General features: G+C 35.3%; 1 protein-coding gene across 1 annotated transcript in view; it reads right to left on the bottom strand.

Annotated features, from left to right (window-relative positions):
* The window catches only part of Erbb4 (erb-b2 receptor tyrosine kinase 4), a 1076399-nt gene that overhangs the window by 700710 nt on the left and 357426 nt on the right, over positions 1-18263 (bottom strand). The window contains 1 exon segment of the mRNA XM_050154172.1: positions 5010-5161. Within this exon segment, the coding sequence (XP_050010129.1) occupies positions 5010-5161 (152 nt within the window).

Raw genomic sequence — 18263 nt, 5'->3', positions numbered from 1 at the left:
AAGTATACCAACATCTTAAAGTCATGTTTTCTTACTTTCTTAAAGTCATTATTAACAAATTTTATATATCAATAGATAGATAGGTACATAGATGACAGATATACATATGGATAGATAGATAAATAGATATAGATAGATGATTAAGTAGATAGCTGCATGCTGTTATTTTAAATCAGTCTGTGTATTTATTTTTATTCTTTTTTCATGTATAGTAATTTTGGAATGATAGGATAAACAGGTTCAATGAACTAGTGATATTATTACTATTTACCAAGTATTATGATTATATCATTATAATCTTAATGTAGACTATTTCAAAACCATGTACACACAGCTAAATGAAGCCAAAGATTATAGCAGAGGATGGAGTGTATTACAAGCGCAGCACATACAATAATACTTTACAAATAGCTGACAATTAACAGTATTAGCTAACATGGATATATTAAAAAAGAAAAATAAATTTAAGGTATTAAAGCTGAGGGGTAAGGCACCTTTCTATGGGATCTAAACTGTTGAATGTCAGCACTTGCCAAGAATGGAAGACAAAGGAGGAGAAACTAGCCAGAATTCAAATGAGGTAAGAGGTCTAATGTTTCATTCCCACTACTGAATACACCATGGTTTGTTTTAGAGAGTTCACGAAGTGTAGGACAATAACACCAAATCTGTGGTTTTATGCCTTGTTGCTTTCTATTTTATGCTTCCCCTTGTGGTGGTGATAAAGTATAAAGTAAGTAAGCTTTACAGCCTCTTTTCTTCCTAGCCAACTGTGTGCTGGCTTAGCGGTCAAATGTTAAAAACAGTTAACTAGATTATTTATCCTTCCTAAAAAAAATGTAAGAAAAGGAAGTTGTATGAAAAATATGTGGAAGGAGAGTATTTTCTATAATGAAAACTTCTTGAAAGCAATGCATTGAAATGCATTTCGGCAGTGATGTCACCTATCAGAAAAAAAGGCAAGGGTCTCCACAGCATCCTACTCTCTCTAAAAAGACCAAAGCACAGCTTCTATTCCTCTTCTTTCTCTCCTCTTCTCCCACCTCTCGTGCTCTTCCTCTTCCACACTTGTTTTGAAGAATCTCTTGATTCCCAGGATGGCCTTGACTCTATAGACCCAAGAAAGATCCTGATCCCTAATCAGCTGCCCCTCTTACCAGCACTTCCCACACCCAGGTTGTACTCTTTACTGGAGCTACAGGATCAAATCCAGGACCTTGTGCTCATTAGACAAGTATGCTACCAACTGAGTTATGTCCATAACCTATTTTCAATCTACTTTCAAAGGTTCATTTATTTATTTATTTTTGAGATCCTTGGAGGGATACCCATTGGAGTGCTTCAGTTATACTAAAGGAAATAATGTCTATCCCGTTTAATGGACAAAGGAAGAAATTATAAAATTATAAAATTACAATCAAGTTCCAGAAGTATCTCATGGACACCAATGAATGAAATGTCTAAGCCCAAAAGCCATCAAAAGCCTACAAGAGGGAGCTGAAGAAAATACTCAGTGACTGCTATTTGAGAGGACCTAGGTTCAATTCCTAACACCCACATGGCAGCTCAGAACTGTCTGGTGGATCCAACACCCTCACACAGACATACATGCACAAATATTGGCAAAACACAAATATCCATAAAATAAAAAATAAACAGTTCATTTTTAAAAAGTAAATAAATCACAGGGTAAAGAGGACTTGCAATACTGCCATTAGCCAAGACGTAAAGGAATTTTCCCATTAAAACCCATAACAGCCACAGTAAAATGTGTTTTCTTTAAACAAACAAACAACAACAGCCAAACAAAAACAAACCCAGCAATTGGGAATCAGACACAGGCAGATCTCTGTGAGTTCAAGATCAGTCTGGTCTACAAGAGCGGCTTTCAGGAAACCCTGTCAGAGAGAGAGGGGGGGGGGGAGAGGAGGAAGAGGTGGGGGTGAGCAACTAGCCTGAGTCTCATTTTAGTATTTTGGGAAAGTACTCTCTTTCTCTGTTCTGTGCATCTGTTTTGGAGTGCTGGTTCAAATCTACTGGGTGTACATTTCTCTCTGGCATTAAAACCACAAGATAAGGATGGCTATGTTCAGGTACCTAAGGAGACAAGGAACCTGAGTGCAGAACCCGAGTGCTCTTTGTTATAATACCAAATATTTCCTGGTCAGGTTTCTAATAGACACACCCTGTGTATTTTCCTCACATGAGTGGCATTGTGGATGTGTTGGCACTGAAATTGTGAGACTATCAGCAGAGACTTTCATGCTGTTTAGAGAACATTTTACCATCAAAGAAAGCTGTATAACAAATCAATAGTTTTAAAAAATTTCTTAGTTGGGATGAGGAGAGGTTCAGTCAGTCTTGTTAGGCAAGGATGAGAACCCCTTTGATCTTGAGTACCCACTAAATTCTGAGTAGAGCATAACAAAGTGTAATGATGGCAGTGAAGGGCCTGGGAAAGAAAAATCTCTGGCGTGTCATAGGGCCAAATTAGTGAGTTCCAGGTTTAGTAAGAGACACAGTCTCAAGGAAGTATTGCCAAGAAGAAATTAAGGAAGACATCTTGTGTCAGCCTCTGGCTTCTGCATGGCCATATGTATATGTGTTCATCTGTACAACCTGCACATGCATGACACACACAAACATATACACACAAATATGCTACGCAGAAGGACACCCATTGATTCTGTAGTGAGCAAATCAACTAGTTCACGTTAGGTACTTTTCTAAATACTGACTGCTCAGTTAAGAATTAAGCTTGCCCTGGCCTGTGGGTAACACAAGTCACAGAACGGGTAGTGCTTTCAGAAAGAAAAAAACAACATGTCAGAATATGACCGCATGAAAATAAGAGTGGGACATTTCTCCAAAAACAAAATAATTTCTATGGCTCCTAAAGAAAGGAATGGATCCAGAAAGAAATTGGTACCCATTAAGCCTCCCGCTCCATATGCATGATAGCTTTAAGCTATTCTTCCTGAAGGGAAATTGAGAACATCTTTGAAAATTTGCTCTATAAATCATGATCACACGAACACATCTAAGGGCCATGTGAACCAAGACAACGACTGGTGTGACGTTACAACTAGCCTCCACAATTCAGAATTTATGGAGACAGGTAGCATGGTGTAATGAAAGAAGTTCTTTATTGCTTGGGTTCTGTTTCTAATGTGTTATTACTGGTCAGTTATGTGATGAGACAGTTACTGTAAGTGCAGATCAGCCAGAAGGTGATTTCAAGAATGAATAAAACTCCAAATTAGAAGAAGGCTTTTAGAATGTGCCAGAATAAAACTTTAAATAGCATGTCACTTAGTAACCTAGTATATAACTCTCTCTCTTTCTTCCTCCTTTCTCGTTCTCTCTCTCCCTCTCTCTTTTTCTATAGCCCTTCCTCCCAGCTTCCTCCTTCCTTCCCTCCCCCCTCTCTCATAGTCACTACTCTTTTCTCATCAAGAGAACAAAAAAATGAGACTCTGGAATCTTCTACCTTTGGCCTACTGGTTAATTTCCCTCTTTTTAACGTCATTGACATTTTCATCTAATCAAATGTCACTTGAATGCTGACATAACCTACATGATTTCCTCATTAGACTTAGTAGTGTTCCAATGCAATACTGTATTTTACCCTCATTCTTTTCATCTCCTCTGCACTGTTTGTTGTAGGCAGGAGTCATATGTGATTTATTTAGATGTGTGTTCTCTGTGTCTACAAAGTTGAAGTCAAGAAGCATTATTTGCTATTGTAGATGAACTAAGATTATTTTTAAACAATAAATATATGCCACATTTAAGAATGATTGTATTATAAAGCAACAAAAGATACATGAACAAAATATATTAACAAGTAAAAAGAAAATTATTAAAATTACTTTTAATAAAACATTAAGATAAGATGCGTATGGGTTAGCACAAAATTTATAAGCATTTACAGAGGCTATTTAGGAATCAGTAAGAAACCATTTCTAATTCTGCATAGAAATCTCAGCCTGGTTTATTTTACTTTTCCCAAACACATTCACTAAATTAAGTTCAACATGTTTTCTAAGAATTTTAGACCCATTGTTTCAAGGATGTTACTCAAGCATGTATATATAACTTTCATATTCTAGAGGTTAAAATTCTAAAAAATGGTATCATTGGTCAATAATTGCATTAAAAGATTATAAGGATTACACAATTATAAATATTTTCACATTACTTATTTTCAGTAAAAGCTAGCAATATGGGAAATCAAGTGAAACACATGGAAGACGTTCACACAGTTGTCACAGGGCATTCCTAATCTCTCTCATGCTGTTTGGATCTGAGGGACTATTTATTTCTATGGCTCCTGTTTTTGCTTTCTCCTTTAGTTTCTCTCTGCTTCAGCATCATTCCGCTTTTCACATGTGGCCTAAGATAGTTTCTGTACACTGCATTTTAGAAAGGAGAGCTAAGAACTCAGATGTTGAGTCTTCTACGGCCCTATCTTGCTAGAAAGATGCTATGTAATTTTCATAGGTAACTCATAGATGTATCATCTATTTGCGATTTCTTCTGAGTTTACTTTAGATTTTTACAGTTTCGAAAGAAATGGCATTGACCTAAATTAGGAGGAGCGACACTATTGCTCTCTGCATCATCCTCTTCTCCGAGTGACAGAAGCGAGGTAGAGAAGAGATGAAGCTGAAGCCACCCATCCTTATCTGATTAGTCCTCTGACTCTCTTAGTCCTCATCCTGTCAGGAAAAGAGGGACTTGCAGTGTGTCCTGCACTCTACCATGGCAGGATCTTTTTATCAATCTAACAACGACAGCACCTATCTACGTGGGTCGTCAGTCACTTTGGCATTGCTATTCCTATCCTTTTCCTGCAGGTGCCTCCCTGTTGCTTATCTTCTGCCTACAGCCACAGTCTCTGCCTGGCAGAAGGGTAGAGCTACCGAGTCTAATCTAGAAGGCCTTGCTTTGCACATTATGACATCATGCCCACTCAAAAAGAATAGTAGAAAAAGAAATAGCTGTACCCGCAGGAAGGAGAGGTCCCGGTTGTGCTCGATGCTGGTGATCTCCAGGTTGCCCATGACTACCTCACAGTTTTCATAGTATTTGCGCAAGGCTCGGTACTGCTGTTCCAGGTCAGAGAGAGAGCTCAGTTTATTCTCTGTTCCTGCGCACACTGAAAAAGACAAAGATGCACCTAAAGTTATTTAACCTGTATGTGACATGAACAAAGATAATATCTTACAAAAAGTGCACTCCTGAATAGTTTATCTCAACTCAAAATATTTAAAACATGATCAAGGGTCATAGACTACCACCCCTCCAGAGAGAAATTAGCTTAACTTTTGTATTGTTTAATAACACATGTCAAAGAAAAAGAAGAAAAAGTGGCTTCCATGGGATTCTTTAACTAAATTTTAAGAGGATACTTGAAATAATCACATTGCTATGCTTATACAAAAGCTCTCAGAGAAAAAGACTTAATTTCATCTATATATGCTTCACTTTAAGATTTATAATCTACCCAAATTTCTGATAAAGTAATTGTCTAAACATAAATAAAACTGAAAGATGAGAATAACAATATTTAAAAAAAATATTTACTATCTACTGTACAATAAGTTGTTCGAGTAAATTATCTTAGTGATATAAATATGCACATGAAGACCAACCTCAATAATACCAATCTTTAAAATGTGTTAAGCAATTTGATTTGAAATGTTTCATAAATATACTACAAAGAAGATATGTTATAAAATGCTGACCTTAACCAAGTTATCCACATGCATATTCTTGAGTGTTCAAAAGCATAATGTTCTGCTTGTACGTATATTAGTCATGCATACTTGATTGATGGAACCTTGTTTTGGTTCATATGTCAGCCCATCAATGTACACACATACATGTCTGTTTTATGAATGTAGTGTTATCTATTTTGCCTCTCACCCTCAGATTTTAATGTTATTTTCACAACACACAAATAGGTATGTATACAGTCCTTAACATTTAATATACTGGTCAGTTTTCCTTATGCTAAAACATTGGAATGTAAATTACAATATTAATGAGTAATGAAAAACTGTATTTTAATGTATCATTTTTAGGTAAGTTAATTAGTATATCCAAAATAAAGCACAAATAACTTCAAAGATGTTGGTGGCAGAGATTGGGATAAAGGTCACATATACAATTGTATGTCCTGTATATAGAAATGACAAGTAACTATGCCTGGTGGTATTTTCAGGGTAGATAGGAGAAAAAAGTCTCGAGGGAATAGTCTTAACATTTAAGACTAACTGTTTTCCTAGTAATTACACCAAAACTGACAAAATTTTAATGTAAAAAAAATTGAAGATTATTATAGATCTAATCCACAGCACTACTGAGAAGTTGTGGAAACTTCAAATTAGTAGAAAAAAACCTATAGAGAGATGTTCCTATCCAATTCAAGAATGATATGTTGCAATGACTCACCACAGGCACCCAAAACCATAGACTAGAACCTCAGAAACCATAAGTACTGCAAATTTTCCTCTCTATGAGCTGATCTCAGGTATTTGTTAGAAATGGTGTCACGTTAAGGCGACGGTAGGTAGTCCTGGTGCAATGTGTTCTACACACATTCAAGAGAAAGACCCTGGGCTGTGGAGACAAGTCACTGAGTAGTGTTTGTTGCTCAAGAATCAAGATCTGAATTAACACTTGCAGAACCAGGTAAAAACAAAACAAACAAACAAATAACCAGATATAATTATGCTCCCCTTTATCCCTGACGCAGGAGATTCAACAGGGTAGAGACAAGTTTATCATTGAGTTTACTGGCCAAACAGTCTATCTAAAATGACAAGAACTCAAAGTTCAGTGAGAGATTTGGTCTTAGAATAGATGAATGAACAAACAGACAAATAAAGAGGGGGAAAGTGGCTAATACAGACATGGTGGCATCAGCCTCTGGCCTCCACGTGTACTTGTATGACTGAGCACACCTACACACATATGTGCATATACTACACATGCACACATTCACACAGCCAAAGGAGAAAGTACCTTGCAGTGCAGCTACCTAGGAAGGCAGCCCTGTGATCATAAAGGCAAAGCTGGAATGAAGCACCTAAAATATAAAGGATGTAATGGACTGACAGTCATTATTAGTAGCAAGGGAAGATGCTGACTGAATCTCAACAGGTATATGAACCTGGGGATGCCCATTGTTTAGATTTCTGACCTACAGATATGGGAGAAGGTAAATGCTACGAAAGTAAGTTCCCTACTCTGTGATACTTTGTCACAATATTGAATATTTCTCCCCAAAATCACTTACTTTTAGATAGAGTTTATAGCATAGGCTATATGAAACTCCCTGTTATCTAGGTGTGTCTCAAACCTTCAACAAATATAACTTAGTCTTCCAAGAAAGACACTTTGTCAGGCTTAAAATAATAGCATGTACATGTAAAACCATCTTTTTCTTTCTGTATGGTAATAGAGTAAGGAGTTTTCATGTGGAAATTTACACAATAAAAGCAAAGATTACATTTCACTCTTTTCTTTGAAAGTAAGAATAGCCACAGAGTTTTGACATGCTGTGGATCACGTTCTCAGAACTTTACTTTTAATGTGGATTGAACCAGTTTTGTCTGATTACTTCAAATTATCTTCAGGTCAGCTTCAAGAAATGCAAGAGGGTTAAATCTAATGATATTTTTATTACTGATGATTTCATTAATAAATACTATGTAATATATAATAGTATCATATCCACACCCCATTTCCCATCTTCGATTTCCCTTACATAGCCCCTAATAAGACCCAACCCCAACTGCACTCCCTCTTTTTGCTGGTCTTTATGGTAGTTGCATGGGTACTGGGTAATTCCCCACAGCCTTGGAAACATACAAGTGGGGATACATTCAATAAAAGAATGACTCTTTTTTTCCTAACAGGATTAACTTCTAGTAGCTCCATGGTAAAGAGTGGTCCTGGAGGGTATGTCCCCATCCCTGTTGGCTATTCTATGTTGGTTATCTTGACCTTGTGTAAGCAACCCCATTTACTGTGAGTTCATGAATATGACAGTTGTTTCAAGCCAAGCAGTTTTTATTTCATCACACTCTTGCCTATTATTCAGCTCATACATTCTTTTGCTCTTCTCCACTGTGTCCTCTAAACCTTGGTGATAGCAGTGGAGTAAGGCTGATAAAGACATCCCGTTTAGGAGTGTGCGCTCAATCAATTGCTCTCAGCAATTTGCTTACTATGCACTGAATTCTTGTGATGTGGGGACATTTTCCTCTCTATTCTATGAATATGCTTTATTGCCTTTGGTTATTAACAAAGCAGATGGAATCCAGGAGATACCATGAAACTGCCACAAGGTATGGTGATGCATAGATTAATGGAAATGCATTAATTCAAGATATAAGAATTAGCTAATAATACACCTGAGCCAGCAGCCTAACAGTGTTGTAATTAATATAGTTTCTGTGTGATTATTTGAATTCGGGTCTGGGTAGTCAGGAAACTAAAGTGTAATCTCTGCTTACTCTCTTGATGCATAACATTAAGATCTATTTTTATTTAAGAAAGGTTGCCAGTGTGTGTGTGTGTGTGTGTGTGTGTGTGTACTGCTGAGGACATGTTGGATATCCTAGAAATGGAGTTATAATTGGCATGAGCTGCCCTTGAAAGGTGATGGAACTGAACTTGGCTCCTCTATAGAAAGGACAAGGACTGTAACTAAACCATTTCTCCAGCCTAGAAAGCTATATATTTAGTCATGATCTGGACTTTAAAGGAAGGACCAATCCCAAAAAATGGTTGAGAAATTAGGTACAGGAGGTAGAATTTCAAACAACTGTGACTTGTATTGTTAAATTTTAATAACAACAATATAACAGTTATATTGGCTCAAGAGCTAAAATACGAAAGGAGGATTAAAACTAAAGTTATATGGTCTGTGTCATAAATAATTTCAACTACTCTGTCTGGCTATTGTAGGAGATACATTCCTCACAAAATGAGTCAATTTGGTCAATGGAACAATTTACCGGGTATGTAGAGCATCTCCTCTTTGTAAACTAACAAGTTCTAGAACAAGATGAATTCTGTTGATAAATAATATTCAATACAAGCAGAATAGTGACCACAATTTATTCACATAGAAATCTGTTATTGATCAAGATTAAAGCTAGGCTTTTACTTTGCATTATACATTAGAAACTCATTGAGAAAACCTTTAGTCCATGATCTCTATTTTATTGCTCCATGCAAATTAAAACACTTCCTATAAAAATAAAATATCTGTGAAAAAACTAATATATAAGTTTATGAAATGTCGATTTTAATTAAGTCCCAATGATGTTAAACTTTTATTTTAAATCAGTGTGTTACTATCTACATGAAGAGGGTTTCTAAATATTTAGTGCACTGTGACCTTTGGTCTGAAAGATTAAGCACATTTGGGGTACTCACATTTGATATTCTAATTGAAATATTTAAATATTGTTGCAATTATAAATTTATAAATTATAAATATTTTTCAATTATATTAAAAAGAAATGCATAGCATGAAGAAGACATTGAATTTAGATAGTTTTAAGTTCATGGCTTAGTTAGCTTTACTATTGCTATGAGAAAACACCGTGACCAAAAAGAAGTTGGGAAATAAAGAGTTTATTTGGCTTGCATGTCAGCTCATCACTGAAGGAAGTCAGAACAGAAACTTAAACAGCTCAGAAACTTGGTAGCAGGAGCTGATGCAGAGACCATGAAGGGGTGTCTCTTGAGTGCTGACTCCTCATTGCTTGCTTGGCCTGATATTTTATTGACCTCAGAACCACAGTCCAGCTGTGGCCCCACCTACAATGACTAATTTACAAAATGCCCTCCAGACTGACCTATAATCAATCCTTATGGAAGCATTTTCTTAACTGAAGTTCCTGCCTCTCAGATGACTACAGCTTGTGTCAAGTTGACATCGAACTATCCAGCATAATGTTAAACTCATTGTTTAACATTAGACAATGTAATGTAAACATTAAAGCGTTCTCAAGAGATTAAATATTCAAATTAGCTGTAACTCCAGTTCCAGGACACACCCTTCTGGAATCCATGGGCACCTTCACAAACATTGTGCACTTTACACGAATGCATGCAAAATATTCACAAATATAAAATAAAAACTAACCAATATTTTTAAAATGAAGACATCTTCAAATAATACTCATTTAGCTGATCTTAATAAAGCCATAAAAATAACTTAAAATGCTACTACTTCAGTTTTAATAACTCCATAAATATAACCTGTATTGTGTATATACTTTACTTAAATGCAAAATTACTTTAAGATTACTATAAGTGTATTTAGAAATACTTCTTAAGGAAATTCCAATAAACAAAAGTCACATTTATCACAATATTTTATTCCAAACCCTCTTAATCTTGAAGCGTTTTTTATTATACGCTGTTCAATTAAGGATATATTTTTGTCGCAGTAAGGAATTTCTTTATATTTAGCTTTAATCTGAACTGAGAAGAATCGATGGTATATCAAACATAGCTTTTATCTTGAGAGGCAGACTTGGTTTTTAAGGAATTAATTTGGATGGCAGCATAAAAATCACTTGTGGTTCTCCTCATGAAGCCCTCATCGAATGCCTCACAACTTTCATTTGTCAATCGACTTTACAATCAGGCAATGCATACAAGACAATGCTTAAGCCATCAAGTTTCATTGATTTCACAAAGCTGTTTATCAAACCTGAATTGAAAAATCTTCTTCAACTGCCCAAACAACTTTAACAACACCCAATCTCTTTGCCAACACTGTTAGAAAGTCTTTGAATGATAAATTTACAGCGGTTTAAGCTGCAGAAATCCTAAATTTACCTGAACTCCCCAGGGTATCATTCAAATGTCAAGATCTATGTGAGGCCCAATGCAATTGCCAATTATTCTATTTAGTTTTGATTCAATTACAAGTGTAGCTATGCTATTGGACACAGGATTCTCTAGCTTCACATCTGGCATCCAACCTAATCACCATTCAGTTAAAAAGATCAGAAACCAAAAACTTGTGGTAATTTTAAGTCTTGTCTAACAAAATCATTCATATGATTCCTATTGTTCCAATATTAATACAAAATTGTTGGCCTCAAATCTCACTTAATATACAATGAGAGTTTCTCAACATGGTTTTATGGATTATTAATATTGTCTTCATACAAACATCACCCTTACAGAAAAGCCTTCTCCTTTCAACTATTATTTCACATCGAAAGACTGTCACAAAAATTACACACACACACACACACACACACACACACACACACACACTTGGTTTCGTTTATTATCTCAGCTATGCATTAGGTTATTTTAAAGATTTATGTGTGTGTATATTGGTGTGTACTTTTGTGTACATGTGTATGCCCCATATATGCAGGTATCCTGTGAGACCAGAAGATGGTGGTGTAATCCTGAAGCTGGAGCTACAGGCTGATCTGCCAGAGGTGGGTGCTGGAATCTGGTCTTCTGGAACAGCCTCAAGTGTTCTTAATCTCTGCGCTAGCTCTCCCAAATCTGCATGATGCTTCTGAACTATTCTTCCCAAACCTGGTTTTTTCAACACAAATTTTGATCTTACTAATATGTCTATTTGCTATTTTATATTTCACCTGTTAGCTTTATGAAGTTTAATGAATTAAAGATAAATTTAAATTCAATGTATGAAACAACTATTAATAAAATGGCAAAATGGACTTTTATTAATGATCTTTGGTAGTCTTTCTTCACATTCATTAATTTATATTCTACAAAATTTCCATTTCAAAGATAGAAAAATATAAGAGATATGAGTGAATTATTTGAAATAATATTTGTCTCCTATATTTGGCTTAAATAATATTAATTTGCCACTATTTCTTTGGAATTCACTCTTAATATTTCTCTTATGGCCTCTCTCCCCTAAGATACAGTCCTAATTAGCATTGCAGTATTTTGTTTTTTATGCAAGTGCTGGGCCCTTAACTTTAATGTAGGTACTGGACTTGACAAGCAATTAAAGCAAACAATTTCCACTCATCAAAGCTTGCCAAATTAGTCATCTGCCATCTGCCCCATCATCTGGTGCTCCTTGAAGTCTTGCTGCGAATCTGGATGCACTTTCTCAGAATCAGAGGGACAGAGCAAGTCTCCAAGCTGGTGGCGTGCCAGTGGGAGCTAAGTATGTAAACATTAGCAAACATCTTTCTTCCCTAGATTATCATGCCTTCAACCATCCCCCTGTGTGTAATAAAATCTAGCCCGTTTGTGCTGTCTTTTCACTGCAGACCTTTGCCATCCGCTGTAATTAAAACGGCAGCCTGAGAGAAAGTTTTTTCTGTTAGAAATAAATGAAAGGACTATAAATTTAATGATTCTAATATGTTGCTATGCTCACATACCAAGATGCTTTCTTAAGCATCAATAATGACATACATTAAAAATATACTGAACCATGCTGTCTGCACTAATCTCAGGTAAAATTGCCTCTACATTCCCTGCATTAGCAAATGCTCACTTAGGTAGAAACTTGTAGACAGGTTCTAGAGATAGTCAGGCTGGACAGTGATGAGAAACTTGAAAAACAGCAATAGGGAACATGCTACTTAAAAAGCATTTCTTTTATCATTTGAGATTATAACTCATTTACAGTATTTACCCTTTTACTTTCCTCTCTCAAACTCTCCCATTTAGCACTCCTTACTCTTTTTTTCAAGTTTATACCCTTTTTATTGATATGCATATATGTATATTTGTTATATTTGTGTTTACAACCTATCTGCACACACACATACACNACATACACATAAGCATTCATATATACAAACCATATACACATACATAAATACAACCTGCTCATTTATACGCATTCTGTCTTGGAACCATGTGTTTGCAGAGGATGAAGATGCCTAATTCTAAATACATCTTAGTCTCCTCAAAGTCCCAGTCACACATCTAAGCATGCTATTCATTGTAAGATAGTATTGGGTGAGTAACAATTCTTCAAATCAATAGAAAAGACTGGTAACAAAGTGAATTGGGAATAGGAAGGGTGAACTAAATGATATTTTGCCCTCGAACTTTTACTGTATCTTCAGAACATTTACATGTGTAATCTAGTCTGAGATAGCAAGCAGTCATTTCTAAACACACACTCGTGTGTATTGACAATTTAAAAAAAGAGATCATGACTTGAGATGGGGAGGGAAGACATAGAGGACTTGGTGATGGGGAGAGATAAGGGTAGAAATGAGGTGAGACATTACTCAGGTATGAAATGATGAAAAAATATGAATGCATTGCAATAATTATGTATACTTTGCCAGGTCTTGTGTATCTCTGCTAATTTTCTTTACTCACTTGCAATAAAGGTAAGGAAATATTGTGTTAGCTATCTAAAGCATTCACTTATCATGTCTGAGACCCGAGTTTACTCCCCACAACTACAATAGAAAAGAAAACAATAATGTATGGATAAAAACATGATGAATTAGATTTACCCCTCTAAGCCACTGTGTTTGAGACTGGCCGTGCACAGAGCTCCTAGTGAAGTACATTGGTATGGATAGTCATACACACTTTCATTTTGCTTTCGACTTTTTAACTTTCCTCTTTTACAGATCTAATCATAGATATGCATAATACCACAAATAAAGTATATCGTTTTCATTATAAGCAAATTGTGTCCTTGCTCCACGGCACTAGGGACCGGCAAATGGGCAGCACATACTATGTGAACCCTGGCTTCATTTCTTCCTAAGAGAAATTCCACTGAAGCCTGAAGTAAAAAAAAAAAAAAGATGTACCACTATATGGTCTATTTTTAATAATGTATCAATAAACGGCAAAACTGTAAGAGACAGAATATTAGCAGTCCAGCTTTTTAATGAAATTATTCAATATGACACATGCAAGAAAACAGATGTGAGACATTTTCTATGATGAGAGATGTCTGAATTTAGAAGCAACTTTTACATTTACAAGTAAACTATGGATTTCATGGGCTAGAGAGATGATCATCCTGTTCCTCAAGCTTGAAGACACGAGTCTGAATGCCCTGGAGGGCACTGACTCACCTGCCCAGTGGAATCAAACTGAATCAATGACTTCTCAGGCTCAGTAAGATCTTGTCTTCAAAATGAAGTGAAGAAGGATTGAGGAAGATGCCCAATAACAAATTCTGGCCTTCATGTGTACCACAGAAAATCACACACACACACACACACACACACACACACACACACACACACACAGTACAGTTTTCAAAAACCTTCTACACACATTCCATATACACTGACTTTACTAGGGTCCCTCAGCATCTGACTTAATTTAAATAGAATTATAACTTATCTTCTTTATATAACATATGGGAAGTAACAAGGAAAGGCTAAAATTGTAAGTTTAGAATAAATTAGTACTTGTATTGTTTTTCTATTTCGATGAAAATCTTTGAAAAAGCCTGTGAAATACAATTATCCATGTGAAAGGAATTATATATGCATTTATCACTGATGAAAATTCACATATACAGAATACACTTTCTTGAAGGTAAATAAAATTTTAAAGTAACTCCCTTTCTGCTCACCCTCATAGACAAGTGGGAATGGAAATCATATGCTACTATTTTTAATACTGTCACAGCAGAAAGGCGATCAATATTTAAAAGTAAGCAAATCTTGTCTGAACATGACTCACTGTGGTTCTCATGAATACATATTTCATGGCACAAAAATAATATGGACTTTTTGATAAATTATACAAATGTGTACTTCTTCTTCTGTGACTTGTATTTATGGTGACAGTTCTGACACAGGTTGTATAGAATCAATATTCTCTTGAATTCTTGTAAATATCCATTCTTTCAGGTGTGTTTGTCACTTGATTAGAACTTGCATCAAAATACAAACTAAATGAACCTATAGAGTTTGTTTTTTAATGTGTTTGTTTTTAACACACAAGTTTGGTTGTATCATTTCTATTGTTACCAATAAGCCAACCCTTTAATACAGCCAATTGTAATTGTTTTTTAAAAATGTTTAAGCATGTAAGTGAATCTGGGCATAAATGTGTTTGTCTGTAGTCCCAGCTACTTTTGGTGGTTGAGAAGAAAATGTTAATGCCAGGAATTCAAGGCCAGGCAGTATCTCAAATAATTACATGTATAAAGCTCCACTAACCAATCTCCTTCCTTCTTTCCTTCCTTCTTCCATCTGTCTCTCTCTCTGCCTCTCTCTCTACCTCTCTCTCTTTTCCTCAACCAATAACCTAAATCACATAATATAAGCCCACCAGTGTACCTGACAATCTGTTTACTCCACCCAATTCACACACATACAAGCACACACACACCACCACTATCAAAATACACACAGACAGAAACTAATAATCACACAAAACAACAATAATAAAAATTTAAAACTAGGCTGCCCATCTCTGGACACTCTAAGCCTTGACCCCATCTGAAACCATGCATCTCGTTTCATGTCATCCCTTATAGTTCATATACATGTTAAGATCATGCTTCAACACCAAATGTCATGTATTCCAGCATTGCTGAAGGGCTTTCTTTCTAAGTGCCTATTATTTATTCATGAGTTTACCATGTTGATCAAAGACAAACCAGAAATGCTCTGCATGTGCAACTATGAGTGAAATTGCTCTATAATATTACACACTTATCACTGACAGCACCTTCTGCTTATAACTTCAGTCACATTTGGCCTCTTGAGGTCAAGGTCTCTATTTTGTTCCTAACTATATTTAGCACTTGGAAGAACTTGAACCATCTAAGAATATCAATAAATATTGGATAGATGAGTATATGATTATACAATTTTAGATTCTATCTAAAATCTTGCTTCACCTCCAATTCAAATAATATTTCCAATGTCATAATTGCACTTAGAAAAATTCAAATCATGTTTATAGTAAGCATATAGTAAACATAGCTAGTCATCTGGAGAAAAGAAACTTTTTATTATGGCAATTGCCCCACATTTCAGTGTCATGTTCTTTGAATGCACTCATGACATGGCCCAGTAATTTGGAAAGAAGTGCCAAGACCAGTGCTCTATACTCAGCAAGAAAACTAGAGCCTTAGATGGCAGGTGTGATCGAGAACACTTAGAAAATCAGAGTTGATTTCTGCAATTAAAAAAAGGGATCTTCACAAAGGCCTTCTTTTCTGAGTCTTAGTTAAAGGGAGTTAAATATAGATGTGTAGAAGACAGGGGTTTTAGTTGGTTATTTGAGGTATTTTAACAAAAGTGCATACTATGTATTATAATACTCAATATTTTAATGTAATTTTAATTTTAAGTCATTTTTAATGTCCCATATTCCAATGTGCCCCAATGATCTCATGAAGTACATTTTGCAAACAATCTTTTGTAGTAAAAACAATGAGCTTAAAATTTAAACACTTTGTAAATTCAGAATGCCAAAATCATGCTCACTTAAATATATCCAACCCTGCACTGAATAATTGCAGGATGGTTTAATATCAAAGGACTAAGATACTAAACTCTTACAAGTATTATATAGATAATAACATTTTAAGATCCATTATTCACAAGACAGTTTTACTCACATTAATATCGTCGATTCTGAATTACCTAAGAGACGGTTCTGAAAGCTAACATGATTAGATTAATTGCATGGAATTCAAATTTAGAGCACCTTGCAAAAGAATCTTAAAGAGATGTTTTTAATTTTTTTCATGATTTAGAAATGAGGTGTAAAATGCTGCCATAAATGCTAGATAGCTGTTCCTTCTTATTCTTACTCATGACATATGGGAAAAGAATATAAGGATTGGGATGAATTAAAACAGACTGGTGATATTTTCCTACATTCATCGAAACTAGAAGTGAATGCAATGTTCCTCACCTGGCTATTATAGTTCTTCAAACTCCAATTAAACAGGTTTTAATTTGATTTCAGAACATTAACTAGAAGCAAATCAGGAATCAAAAAGGCATTTGAGACAGTTGGCACTTGGAAAACTGGGGTGATTTTTCAAAGCATTTAGTCAGATGCATGACAGTGATTGTTCAACAATCAATACTATTTATCTTAAGCTTGAAATCTCAAAAATCATGCTTCATCCCAATTAGCCTACAGATGCTTCTGTACTTCATCAGTCACATTAAGCAGCACCTGTTCGCCGTTACTGATGGAAAAGTTCTATTGGATCAAATGGCCAATGGCACAGTGTTGAAGATTATCTATGAAAAGACCTTGCCCTATCATCCACTGAATCATAAATTTAAAAAAAATCAAAAATAAGTTTCAAAAATATTCAAAAGATATTTCAATTGCTTTCTGTCCTTGAACTCAACCACAAACCCACCATTTCTCTTTGAAAAAAACATTCATTCGTGGACTTACTTTTAAATTCCATAACAGAATTAGGACGTTTTATTATTTCAGTGCTATAGAACTCCCGTCTTTCAGGAAAAATCTACTAAATTTAAATTTCCATGAATCTCCATAGTTTTGCTTTTCACCTTTTGCATGTGTACCTGGATTTCTCCCCAAGTGAGAATCTACCTACATAGCTTTACTGCATAATTTCCATCACTTCTGGCTTAGTAGATCACATAAACATTCTCACCATGTACCTTTCTCTCATTCTCAGAAAATATATACATACAGACAAACGTATGCATGCTCATACAACATGCACAAAGTATAGACTTAAAGGCTAAAGATATGGCTAAGTCATAAAATATTTCACTAAAATACAATACACTACAAATTACCAACAAAAATAACACCAAAGTTTTTAGGCAGTCAGCCAACTCTGTAAGTTGCATGATTTGGGCAAGTCCAATAGTCACAATAATCAAAGCAGCAGAAAAATGTATCAAGTAGACAATAGACCTAATCCTGCTATATCTGAAATCCAGGTTTTTTTTAGATTCAATTACAAAATATTTCTTTAATTTTAATTATTTAATAGCTGAGAGATAGCTCACATTCATAAACCAAATTGTTCAAATGAAAAAAAAAAAGAGGACTCTTTACAATGCTAGAGAATAGTCTTTATATTTCTATAAGTGTAAAAGTTTGGCTCTTTTAAAATATAAGCACAAGGGTTTGGGAAGATGGTTCAGAGGTTAAGAGCACTGACTGCTGTTCCAAAGGCTCTGAGTTCAATTCCCAGCAACTGCATGGTGGCTCACGACCTTCTGTAACAAGTTCTGGTGCCCTCTTCTGGCACCAGATATTTGATATAT

Source organism: Alexandromys fortis, unplaced genomic scaffold (genome assembly GCF_014885135.2).
Source record: "Alexandromys fortis isolate MF-2015 unplaced genomic scaffold, M_Fortis_MF-2015_v1.1 scaffold_40, whole genome shotgun sequence".
Lineage (NCBI taxonomy): Eukaryota > Metazoa > Chordata > Mammalia > Rodentia > Cricetidae > Alexandromys > Alexandromys fortis.
Note: the sequence above shows the minus strand (reverse complement) of the source record. Positions and strands in the feature narration are given on the sequence as shown.